The following is a 13,350-nucleotide window of genomic DNA, read 5'->3' as shown; positions in this document are numbered from 1 at the left end:
ACCTTCTAGCTTTTTCACATAGAAAAAAAATATATCAAAATTAAAGGTTTAGGGGTTTATGGGTCAGAACTGAGATATTTCCCATCATGAGTGCCATGAAGCTATGGAGGAGAAAGACAATGAAACACCCACTGGGAAGACGGGTGGTCTATTTAGAAAAAATATTTAATCCTGCAATAAACCATGCAGACTCACAAGATGATCCCAGTCCTCACCTGGCACCAGGCTACTCAGCAGAACTTAAGGCAGGAAGCACAGCTTGCCACCAAGGCAGCATCAGCCATCCCTCTTTCGTGGCAGTAGTCCTCGAAGCTGTCTATGCAGGGGTCTACAGAGCCACCCAGCAACTATTGTCTTTGGCTGTCCATAGCTATGTACAGGAGCTGCCCTGACTTAGAAGCCCCGGGAGCTAAGATATCCTGTAAAAACTCCACATATATAAACTGCAGGGATCCTATAAGGAACATGCCCAAATACATGGTCACTACACTCAGGGAAGCCCAAAGATATGGCCTTCTAACAGGTATTTATAGTTCTCCCAGTTCACAAGCAGTTTACCAACCAAGGATCATTCTTAAAGAAAAGGAATGTTACAAGTAAGACAGTAGGTGTAATCAGAGCTGGAAAATCAACCGAAGGCCAAATTCTCATTAAAAAGTGAAGGTGTTGTTGACCCTTTCTTTGCCCAGAGACACTCAAGCTAATCAAAGCGATAGTCAATAAGCTGAAAGCTATCCACCTTCACACCTACCCTAGAGCATATTAGTTGGTCAGAAATATTTTAGTACAAGTATGGTGCAGTCCACTTAAAAAGTAGTATCTTCTGTTACTGACAAGAAAGAAAAGTGTAAAGTTTCAAACTTTAATGTCTTGAACCTCTCCTAGGTTGACAAGGATTCTAGAGAGACCCTCATCTCAGGCAATATAGGCTAAATATCTCTTTTGTTGTATAGTTATCATAACCAGTTTAGTTCTCCCTAATGTTCTAATTCTGTTATCACTTCCTCTCCCTTACTCTACCTCCCAAAGCCCCATCCCTAGAATAAAATTAAAAATTTATTCTTCAAACACCCATACTAATATGTCAATTTGGATCTCTTTTTAGTGCAAACTCCAGGACCTATTGGTAAGTTGCCTATTTATATATAACAATTCATATATATCACTCAAATTCATAATAGATAGCATAACATTTTTCTAGTAATGATTATAGTAGCTTGTCTATAATCATCAGAAGAATATTCCAAAGCAAAGGTGCAATAGAGAGAATCTGGGGGAGGATATAAGAAATGAGAAAGAAGACAAAAGAAGGATAGCCAAGAGAGTGGAAAAAAAGTGACATGAGAGAAAAAAGATGGGGAAAAGCAGAAGGAAAGGAATACAATAAAGATTTTACTTCAAACACCTGTAGTAGTCAAGGGCAAGAATGAAGTGGTTCTCCTTCCAACTAAAACAGGGTTACAAGTCTCCTAGAATAAGATCTGATTTTTATGGAGAGGATATAGTCCAATAAAAATATTTAATCCTGAAGACTGGGATTTAGTAATTCTGGGACATTATTTAACTGTCCCCTTTGGAAAACATCAATAGTATGTGTGTTTATCATGTTCAACAACCACAGTAATTTATGTTTGTTTCTATTTTTAGTGCAATATACTGGGCCCAATGGTAAGTCCCTTATCTATCTTTTTCCTCTGGTGTACTCTGATCTTCTACAGTGTATAGATGGCCTATCTCCAGTCCCAAATGTAACCATTACCATAAGGATAGTGTGTTTTTAGGCATGTTTCCATGCATCCCAGTTTCCACTTGCTGAGAATTCTCCAGGGTTATTTTTTTAAAGAAAAAAGTAAGAACATTTCCCCAGTAATGGTCAGAATGGCTTCCATAGCAATACAGAATTTTCTAAAGTAAGAGAAAGAATAAGGGTAGCTTTCCATTTCTGAAGTGCTTTGTAGTTCATAAAGGGCCTACTCAAACACAATAGAGATAATATAAAGAAAATGAAAAACGGAAAGCAAATTTTAAAAACAAATGTAAAAGACGGAAAAAACAAATTTAAATAAACTGAGGTCTGATCAGGTTTCCTCCTCGTTTCCTAGGAAAGGTATACCAGGGAATACTACTAAGGATCCAACGTACCCTGAGTTCTCCAACCTTCTCTCTCAATGCCATTTTCCTCATGTCCTATCCTGTCCACCTGCCCCAAATACCCAACACACACACACACACACACACACACACACACACACACACACACAGCTTCAGGGAACAGGATATGACAGGAGGTGGGCTGCCAACTACAGGAACTGGCAGATGCATCAGGTATTCACAAACCATAAGTGAAAGACAGTGAAAGGTAAACTCATATTGTGACTAGCCAGGGCAAAAACAGTGTCAAATTCTAGAATATCAAAACAAACTTTGGTTCATTGGGAATTCTGAGTCTGGAAATTAAGTGATAACATTCCAGAGTGTAAGCTAAACAAGAACATTATCAGAAGGCAAGTCAGATGTACTCAAACATTCCTTCAACTAGGTGAGCTCTTGTATCAGAAACTGAGCTGAGGCCTGGAGACAAAGTCATGAATAAAAAAGAGAAAGATTTGGCTGATCTCTTGCGACATGGAGTTTACAGTCCTATAAGACACCTTAAGGAAAGGAACTCAAAACATGGAGAGGGCAGGCAGTCTCCCACACAACCACACTATGACCACTAAAACTGGATGCTGCCTGCTCTAAACACTGGTTCTAAATACCTTCCTGTTATAAATGAACATAAGCCATCATTTCTCAACTATTCTCCTAAATCAGGGTTTCCTTTCTCAGTACTCTTAATTATCACCAAGACTTACAGCCTTAGAAGTTCTCAAAGGGGCGCCTGGGTGGCTCAGTCAGTTAAGCGTCTGACTTGGGCTCAGGTCATGATTTCACAGTCTGTGAGTTCAAGCCCCGTGTCAGGCTCTATGCTGTCAGTTCGGAGCCTGGAGCCTGCTTTGGATTCTGTATCTCCCTTTCTCTCTGCCCTTCCCCATTCATGCTCTGTCTCTCTCTGTCTCGCAAAAAATGAATAAATGTTTAAAAAAATTTTTAAAAAGTTCTCATAATTCTTATAAGGGAGAAACCATAAGCCAGCTCACCTCAGAGGACCTCACTGAGGCTAAAGGAAGGGTTTCATTTGGCCCAAAGTCCCCAAATAACTACCATGTGCCTGAGAATCTATATGGGTACATGGATTCCCTTTCCCTTTTCTTTCCTGCATAATCCCCTCTCCCCTATGTGTAAACACTTAAAACAAAGAGTAATATATAAATGAAAATTATACTTCTACATTTATTCATTCCTAGCTTTCCCTTAAATTACAGGTCATTTGGAGAAAATGAAAAATGCACTGATTATTTTTTTTAATGAACAAAAATGAGTGCTTCAGATGGGAGTAGTAAAAAAAGAAAGGAGTGGGAAGAAAACTTTTCAGATCAACTAAACAGTTAGGTGGGAAAAAGAGATAAATGAAAATGAAAATGACAAAAGTGCACAGAAGTACAAATTTAAGACATTATGAACCCCTAGAAAGTTCAAGCATTTACCACCCCAGAAAGGAGTGGACTGGAAGGAGCACAGCCACTCTCCTGCCCCAGACCAGCAGAAGGAAGCCTGAGGATGCAAAGCACAGAGGTGGGAGCTTAAGTCCAGACATCACAATGAGCTAACAGGCAGGTTTTACAGCTCCCTGCATCCTCTCTACAGTTACCCTTTTTAAGCTCATCATAGGAGAACTGAGTTCACTTAGTTCTACACACACTAATTTCTCTCTTTTCTTTCCCTTCCATTTTTCCACCAGTGGAAACTTCAGAAATGACCAGTAAGTTCCATACCTGCTCCTATATAATAGTTTCCTTTGGCTTCCTACAGGGTCTACAATCCTTTACTTCTGTCTCGTAGGTAAAGACTTTCAGGTTTCTCCATCATTTGCTTATTCCACTACCTAGCTGCACCCCCACCCAAGGAATGAATGAATTAAGGGGAATACAGGGGCGCCTGGGTGGCTCAGTCGGTTAAGCATCCGACTTCGGCTCAGGTCATGATCTCGCGGTTCATGAGTTCAAGCCCCGCGTCAGGCTCTGTGCTGATGGCTCAGAGCCTGGATCCTGTTTCAGATTCTGTGTCTTCCTCTCTCTCTGACCCTCCCCCGTTCATGCTCTGTCTCTCTCTGCCTCAAAAATAAATAAACGTTAAAAAAAATTTTTTTAAAAAAAGAAGGGGAATACAAACCCCACTTAATAACCCAAACTACTGTGAATAATATATATTGTATAAATAAAAAAATCGGATGAAAACATCTGAAGTTTATTATGACTTGTCAACAAAGGAGGGAGGACATTTGTACGAGTGTGTGGATATGTGAAAGTTTACACAGGATAGCAGAAATAGGGAGAAGAAAAGTAAAAACAGCAGTTTAAATTACCAGTCCCCTGTAGGATTTTAAGCAGTTACCAGTCACTGCAAAGGGGAAGAGAAAAATCATCTCCCTTTCCTGAAGCCTCTCAGACTAAGCAGGAGGCAGAATCCCACAAGGCATGATGGCAGCTGTGTTCCCCAGCACTGTGCACTGCAATACCTATAAGGGTTTGATGCTCCCTCCGTGAGCATTTCTGATATTCCCTCTCAGAAAACTAGCAGAAAACTAATTTCAGCAGCCTTTCCTCACTAACATCTCTCTTTGTTTTTCAGCTACAGAATCCTCTCGTAAGTCTCCTTTCATGATGGAACTCAATTACCTCCAGCAGTGCCTAACAGACCTACTTGAACAAAAATGTGTCCATCCACATTGTGATCGCAGTAGTTCAAAGCTCCTATTTCCTTGACCCCTATTTTTCCATTACTCAGAATTCTACTAGGTTATTAATAAGTTTCTAAAATGTTCACTGAGTCACATAACAATTAAAGAACAGAGAAAAAAGTTTCTCCATGGCTCTAAAGACTGTCAGGGACCCTCTCTATATAGAAGGAGAAAAAAATGAACAGGGAAAACAAAGATGCAGATAATATTTCTGTTTACCAGCTGGGTCACCTATTCAAGCAGTTAGTAAGTTGTATATTTGTTTCTTTGCTGTGCACTTACCAAAGTCCAGTGATATATATTAAAACTTGAGTTCAAGTATAGGAACTTTAAACTCATTTTCTTAGCTTTTGCTTCTCCATTAACCAGAATTCCACCAGCTGATTTTAAGTTTTCTGGAAAGTTCAGATACGCCTGATCAGAAAACCTTTTCAAGCAGTTACATCACTAGAAAATTTACCAATTTCTACATCACTAGAAAAAAATGAATAGGACAGTAAATGAGGAGGGTGCAATAAGAAATCTTTCTGCTTATTTTTCAGTGGAATCAACTCCTCACACAAACAGTAAGTCTTGTGTTTTCATTTAATTCTGTCACAGGGTTCAATTGGTTTCTAGTGAGGTCCAAGACCTCTTTATCTGGACATGATGGTATGCGAAGGGCTTGAGGTAACTCTTGGCCCCTTGCTTCTCTCATTGTCAAAGTCCCTCTGAGTTATTAATGATGTACTAGAAAGTTCTAACACTACTGATTTATATAAACATAAAGAGGAAAGAAAAAAAGTTTTGCTTCGTTATAAAGACCATCAATGAGAGGCGATCTACAGAAAAGGAAAAAATGATGTAAGAAGAACAGTTTTTCATTTGGAAATGAAAATTTTATGATTTACATACAAAATAAAGATCAGAGGGGAACATTTCCCAGAAGTTAAAAATGACATGTTATAAGGGACTTGACAAATTGAAAAACTGAATGAGGAAAAAAAGAAAAGGAGATAACAATTTTCTCTGTTCTGTTTTCCAGAGGGAGCAGTTCCACCTGCCCTCAGTAAGTCTTTCCATGTTTCCTCCACTGTGGGGTCCTATAACTTCTTTCTCTGACAATGTTGGCATTTCTGGACATGGGTACATACTTCCTAAACTACTTGCCTTCCCGTCGCCAAATCCCATGGTTATTAATGCTTTTTGGAAAGTTCAAATCCTGCTGATTTATATTAAAAGTAAATGAAGACCAAAGGGTACATTGTCCCTATTGTTATAATGACCTAGTGAACAAGAACTCTCTACACAGAGAGGAAAAAAATAGTGAGAGAGAAAAGGCTTGTAAAGATACTTCTCTGTCTTTCAGCTGGTCCACCACCTTCAGTGCACAGTGGTAAGTTCAGTCTGTTCTTTTACTGTTTTCTGTTGTTGTTGTTGTTCTTTATGAGGCCTATGAACCTGTGATTACCCTACTCATTTCTCATCCCTGTGCAGCCACCTGAGACTCATAGTTCTCATCTTCCTTTGCTTTCTGCTTATCCTGTGAAGTAAACTTACATTTACTTAATATCAAGCATATGTTTACTTTGCATCTCCTCAGTGATAAGAACTACATAGGTGCTTTAACTACTACATGATATCCCATTTAATCCTTGGGGTAAATCAATTGATCTCTTTGTAATGGCTAAGAAACTGAAGCCACATACTTGCCTAAGAACACGCTCACTGAACAACAGTTTGAACCAAGAGCTGTGTGACTACCAAACTTCTTCACCACACAAATATGCTTCCCTAGAAAGATATTTGTTCCTTTCAAACAATTATTCACTGATATCTAATTTGTTGTTTAAGGTTTGCCCTTGGCACCAATAAGTAAGTATTGTATTTGTTTCTCTACTATAGTTCTCTGTGCAGTCTTCTTCAAAGTCTAAGGAACTTTGTTCTGTTAAAGTGATTTGAGTTTCTCACTGCTCTTGCATTCTGGGTAATAAGCTATTACCCAGCTTCCCCCTATAGTATAGACAATTTAAGAAAATACTGATTAAAAGAAAAGGAGTAAAGTAGCATTGGTTGACAACAACAAAAACCTGAAAAATACTAAAAACCCTGAAAAAAAATAGCAGGGGTAGGCAAAAAGTTTGAGACAGGAAGTCCAAAAGGATGTTTAAATGGAGAGAGATTTTTGAGTGTTCCCTGAAAGTATGCTTTCTCGTATGTCTACCCAAGTCCTCCCCTCAGAGACACCAGTGGAATGTATTAGATAATACTATGTTTTCTCTATTTAAGAAAAATTAATGGATATTTTTTTGCTTTTTTTTAGTGATTTCACAAAGAACCTCAAGTAAGTTCTTTACTTCTCAGCCTGTCAAATATGAGACCTTTTCTGAGCACAGATATTATATTTTTAAAGTGCACCAAGGATTGAGATTCATGTCTCCATACTTTTTGCTTTCACATTACCCACAGGCCTCCCAATTAGAACTGCAAGACAATCTTTTCGATTCATAACTGTAGGAGTTCCCATTACTTCAGTTATTAACTCAACTTCCCAGGAAACCGATACCAACAGTGACTCAATATTTAAACCAGATCAAGTACTGACAACAAGGTGGTATTTAACATAGAAGTCGCCTTTAACACTATGTCCTACATTCTATAATTCAAATCTGGTCCTCATATCTATGTTACAAATGATTTTTATATAATACCAATATCCCTTGGGGTTCCTCAGACTGGAATTAAGTCACATTAATATTAAAACCCCAAGATTTAATTCAGACTAATATTCAGATGCCAACAGAGCCCAGGCAGATAATGAAAATGAACAGGTGAAGAACACCACCTGGGAATAGTGGAAAGATCATGTACAGTCTAAAGAGGGTGGCTGCCACTCAGCTCCAGCCAGTTTCTCCACACAAGAACACATATCTAGAGCATTTGAAATTTTTCAATAATGTCAGGACACATTTGGAACTGTTAACAGAGACATTCTACACATTCTTTCTGAGTCCTGAGCAAGGAAGATGACCAGCTAAACAGTCTCACTGACAGATGAAAATACTGAGCCCATGGAGTCAATGACGCAGACCCAAGGATGAGGTTGGAAACCTCAGATGTCCATGTTTGAGAACAGACCCTACAACTGTGAACACTTGAGTTCAGCAGAAGGGATTATTGGTTTCGCAGCTAGAAATTATAATCCAGAAGCTAGACTGAAATAATTTAGTGTCTTTTTTCAGTGGAGGCACCAGAAAGGGTAGAAGGAAAGAATTTTAAAATCCAAAACCCAAGGGATTGGGAGAGGGAAAACAGGTAGAACAAAGGCACTAAAGGATAGTGCCTTCTTTCGGGCTGTTTTGGTCTTGGCTGCTATGTATTTTTATCATTAAAAGTACACAGCAGAGCTTAAGCATAAAAAGAGGTCCTATGGGGTAGAATGATTTCCAAGGGGGCAGAAACTGAATAGGAAAACATTGTAAGGAAAAACGAACATTAAGTTCTTGGCATTTTGTTGAGAAAATTTAAACAGGAAAAAAAGGAAAAACACAAATGTAGGAATAAAAAAGGAACTTACCTACATACACAGTAAAATTTTTTTAATCATAAAACAATACACTAAAAAACTCTATGGGAATACATTAAAAACAAAATTACCAATTAAAAAAATACATGAATTACCAAAACTGACTCAAAGAAATATAAAACCCCCAAATTATCCATAATTAGAAAATAAAATGAACAGTGAGTCAAATAAACTTTCACCTAAAAAGCCCCAGAAAAGATAGTTTTACAGGGAAGGACTTTCAAGGAACAAATTTTCAAGGAACAAATCATTCCTATATTTGGAACTGTTCCAAAGAATACAAAAGAAATGAAACTCACTTCAACTCATTTTATGATGTTGTTATTCCTTAATTTCAAAGTAAGGCAAAGATTGTAAGAAAAAAATGCATAGACATATTTTACTTAGAAACACAGATACAAATTTCCTAAATAAACAGTGCAATGTTACACCGATCATAAACACAGTGATACAGAATTTATTTTTAATGACTCATAACTATGATAGAAATTATAGAAAATTTATCAATAAATTCACTAAATTCATGGATAAAAAAGAAAAGGTATGATCATTTATAAAAATAAAGAAAAATTATTGTATAAAATTCAACACAGAATCCTAACCAGAATTCTTTTTGGAAGAAATAAAAATTTTCTTAAAAGGGAATAGATAAGAACTTCTTTAATCTAATTAAGGAGATCCATTCCTTTATCATTCTTAAGAATTCTAAAAAACAAGGGGTGCCTAGGTGGCTCAGTTGGTTAAGCATCTGACTCTTGATTTGGCTCAGGTCATGATCTCCCGGTTTGTTGGATCAAGCCCCATGTCAGGCTCTGTGCTGTCAGCTTGGGATTCTCTCTCTCCCTATCTCTCTGCCCCATTCCTGCTCTTTCTCTCTCAAAATAAATAAATATATAACAAAAAAAATTCTAAGAAATAAAATTTTAGAAGCATTGCCACTCAAGTCAAAATCAATAACAAGATGACTACTACCAATTTATACCAGTCTGTGCAATAAAATAAAGGCAAAAGATATAAAGACACAAAGAGAAGGGAGAAATTCATCATTATTTTCAGATTATGATTATCTGCATAAAAACTACAAAAAATGAACAAACTACTAATACTTAATATGAAGTCAGCAAAGTTGCTACATAACAAAACAGCAAACAAAACTTAAAACATTGTTTATGCCAGCAACAGCAATTCAGAAAACAGAATTTAAAAACAAAATTATACCATTCACTAAAGAAGCAAAATATAAATCTCCTAAGAATAAACTTCTAAAAAATGTGTTGTCTTATAGAGAGAGCATGACAAATATTGAGAAAGCAAACTGAACCCCTTGTTTTTTAACCTAGCCAGGTCAGTCATTTTGCCTGAGCACTTGACATTACACAAGATGAAAAAATCTTATATCCTGAGATAAACTGAGAGAGAAATATGGGGAGGTAAGAAAAGTAGGCGAACAGAAGGAAGAAGGAAGTAAGGAAGAAGGAAAAAAGGGAGGGACAGAAGAGAAGCCATCCATCCAACTGGTCTTGTCTACTCTTAAATAGCTCAGTTTAGCACAAGGACCTAAAATAAAACTTTAAGCCCATTTGCTCTATACTGCTGCCTCCCTAATGGAAATAATTTTAGTGCTGACTTTAACAATGTCAATACATATAGATGGGTAGTGACCTTTGTCAATACATAATTATAATGCAGAATTTATTTATTTGCTAATGATAACAATGAGAAAGCTGACTACAACTTTGTAGATTGTTCCCCTTATATTCCTGCTGTATCTTTTATTTATGTGAGCAGTTCTTCTGAATCAAGTCTCCCTCCAAGCATTGCAACTTGAAAGAAAGAAAGAAGAGAAAGATATTTCTAGGCGTTCACTTTGCCTCTAGCTTTTGACAATACCTTTAAAAAACATAATATAAGACCTGAAAATAGATAAACTATTTTTAAAGACAGGGAAATTCAACAACATATAAATGTTAATTCTCCCCCAACTAATTTGTAATTCAATAAATTCAAATAAAATCACCAATAGGATTTTTTGTGGATCTTGACAAATCCATTCTATAATTCATATAAAAGAGAAAAACATCCAAGAATAAATCACATATTTATAAACATGAAGTTCCCAAGAGGGAAGGCTCACCCTAGGTATTTCATTTGATTATCAAGTCATTTAAAACACTATAGTGATTGAATGCATCTGGTCTTAGCATAAGAAAAACTAATCAATGGAGGTATACTAACCAGTGGGGGTAAAGGAGAGTGACGTCAGCAAAATGGCAGCAATGAAATTTCTAGCACTTGTCTCTCCAGAAACAGCAATGTGAACAATTATCCACATATGAGAATACCTTCAAGAAGCCAAGGATTCCAGATGAGGGACTACAGCACCTGGGTAAAGTACAGAAATTAGACCCACTGAGGAAGGAAGGAGAGACAGATTCACATTACTCACATCACCCCTCTTTCATGCACAGGTGGCCCAGCAGAGAGGGAGACACTTAGGGGAGGAGAGTCCTCAGGTCCTCAGCTCACTCTGGCACACACCAACGAACTCCTATGGCATCAAGCTCCTGATAAACTCCCATGAATCAGACTCCCCACACACCTTAGCACTGGTGAGCTCCTGTGGCCTGAGACTCCAGGACAGCCTTATCACTGAGCCATTTCCCTTCGACCCCAGCTGCCACACCCAGTCCCATGAAACCAGGCTCCAAGCCCATTCCTGTACTGGACCAACATCCACGGACTAAGACGCTAGACATAACTCAATGGTTACCAATGCCTGATTGGTAGCTATGGACACAGGATCTAGATCTGCCCATGCTGACCCAGGTCACAGTCCCTTCATCACATTCAAGGACCAGGCCCAGGCTTGCTCCCACAGACCCAGGTACCTGGCTGGTCTCCATGTACCCAAAAACAGGCTTACCTATCTGCTGACCCATGAACCAGATCTGCTTTCTTGAAAACTCTAGCAGCAAGTCTGCTCATGGCATCACAAGCAGGCCTACCCAGAATCTCTTAATGGCCTGAATGGTGGAGTTTTGCTGCCAAATCCATTCTGTAAAGACTGGAAGTGGTGCCTACTCCCTCAAATACATAGACACCAAAACAAGGCCACAACAATCATTAATCAAGAAAACATGACTCCATCAAAGGAAACTAATAAAAATCCAATAACTGACCCTAAAGAAATGACAATCTATGTACTATTTGACAAAACATTCAGAATAACCATCTTAAAGAAATTCAGTGGACTATACAATAGACAACTACTGAAAATAAGAAAACAATGCATAAACAAAGTGAGAAATTCAACAAAGTAATAGAAACCATTTTTAAAAAAACAACTTGGAGCTGAAGAAAAAATTGAACTGAAGAATTCAATACAGAGGCTCCGTAAGAATTCAGCCAAGTAGAAGGTATAGAATAGTGAACTAAAAGACAGGTCATTTGAAATCATCCAGTCAGAAGAGCAAAAAAAAAAAAAAAAAAGAATGAAAACTAGTGAAGAAAGCCCACCTGAATTACTGACAGGACACAAAAGAAACAATCTGCACATTCTTGAAGTCTCAGAAAAAGAGGGGGGAAAAGAGCAGAAAGCTTATTTAGAGAAATAATGACATAAAACTTCCCAATCTGGGAAGAAATTTGGAAATCCAAATTCATGAAGCTAGTTAGTCACCTCAAAATTTCAACCCAAAACATTCTTGTCCAAGGCACATTATTTACAGATATCTAAAATCAATACTAAGAATTTTATTTAATTTTAAACTATGATGGCTTTATTTTTTTAAGTTTATTTATTTATTTTTGAGAGAGAGAGAGAGAGAGAGAGAGAGAGAAAGAGCAAGGGAGGGTCAGAGAGAGAGTAGAGGGAGAATCCCAAGCAGGATATGCATCACCAGCACAGAGCCCACTGTGGGGCTCAAACCCATGAACCATGAGCCTGTGCCAGTTGGATGCTCAACTGGCTGAGCCACCTAGGCACCCCAATACTAAGAATTTTAAAAGCAGCGAGAGAAAAAAACGGAATCCTCCTAAGGCTTTCAATTAATTTCTCAGCATAAATCTTTCAGGCCAGGAAAGTAGATTGATATATTCAAAGTGCTAAAAGGAAAACACTGCAAACCAGAATACTTTACACAGCAAAGTTGCCTTTTAGGAATGAAGAAGAGAGAAAGACTCTCAAACAAACAAAAATGAAGGAGTTCATCACTACTATATCTGACTTACAAGAAATTCTGAAAGGAATCCTTCGGGGTGAAATGAAATGCTACTTATTAGTAATACTAAAATATAAGACACTCTGATAAAGTTAAGCATGTAGCCAAATTCAGAATATTCTATTACTAATACATTGTGGTGTGTTAATCACTTAAATCTAGTATAAAGTTTTAAAGGATAAAAGTATTAAAGTAACTGTAGCTACAATAATTCGTTATGGGTATGCAATATGAAGAAGTTAATTATGATATCAAAAATATAAACTATAGGAGAAAATAAAAAGATAGAGTTTTGTACAGGATTGAAAATATCAGCTTAAAATAGAATGCTATAAAATGTTTTATGTAAGCTTCATGATAACCACAAGGCAAAACCCTACAGTATATTCATAAAAGATAAAGAGAAGGGGGATCAAATCATACCACTTGGGAAAATTTTCCATTCACAAAGAAAGACAGCAAAAGAGGAATACAGAAATAAGGGGCTTAAAAAAAAACAGCCAAAAAACCAGTAAGATGGCATTAGTAAATCCTTACCTATCAATATTTACCCTAAATATAATTAGATTAAATTCCTCAATAAAGCAGAAATGATTAAGAAAATAAGACCCAAGTATATGCTACTTATAAGAAACTCACTTCACCTTTAAGGATACACTTAGGCTTACAGTGAAGGATGACAAAAGACATTACATGCATGAGGAAATGAAAAGAGAACAGAGAGG

General features: G+C 37.3%; 1 protein-coding gene and 1 long non-coding RNA gene across 30 annotated transcripts in view; one reads left to right on the top strand and one right to left on the bottom strand.

The window, feature by feature from the left end:
* TSBP1 (testis expressed basic protein 1) overlaps positions 1-13,350 on the top strand; it is a 219,772-nt gene that overhangs the window by 33,266 nt on the left and 173,156 nt on the right. For 27 of the 29 annotated variants that reach the window (XM_042938383.1, XM_042938378.1, XM_042938392.1 and 24 more), the window contains 9 exons: positions 1,106-1,126; positions 1,648-1,668; positions 3,842-3,862; positions 4,732-4,746; positions 5,383-5,406; positions 5,865-5,888; positions 6,189-6,215; positions 6,674-6,694; positions 7,143-7,163. In XM_042938383.1, coding sequence (XP_042794317.1) covers positions 1,106-1,126; positions 1,648-1,668; positions 3,842-3,862; positions 4,732-4,746; positions 5,383-5,406; positions 5,865-5,888; positions 6,189-6,215; positions 6,674-6,694; positions 7,143-7,163 — 195 coding nt within the window. The remainder of the gene's footprint in view (positions 1-1,105; positions 1,127-1,647; positions 1,669-3,841; positions 3,863-4,731; positions 4,747-5,382; positions 5,407-5,864; positions 5,889-6,188; positions 6,216-6,673; positions 6,695-7,142; positions 7,164-13,350) is intronic. The other 2 variants (XM_042938375.1, XM_042938372.1) reach the window with 2 other exon arrangements.
* The window catches only part of LOC122219743, a 94,485-nt gene that overhangs the window by 8,311 nt on the left and 72,824 nt on the right, over positions 1-13,350 (bottom strand). The window lies entirely within an intron of this gene.

Source organism: Panthera leo, chromosome B2 (genome assembly GCF_018350215.1).
Source record: "Panthera leo isolate Ple1 chromosome B2, P.leo_Ple1_pat1.1, whole genome shotgun sequence".
NCBI classification, from domain to species: domain Eukaryota; kingdom Metazoa; phylum Chordata; class Mammalia; order Carnivora; family Felidae; genus Panthera; species Panthera leo.
The sequence above is the reverse complement of the archived record's forward strand: the minus strand, read 5'-3'. Positions and strand labels throughout refer to the sequence as shown.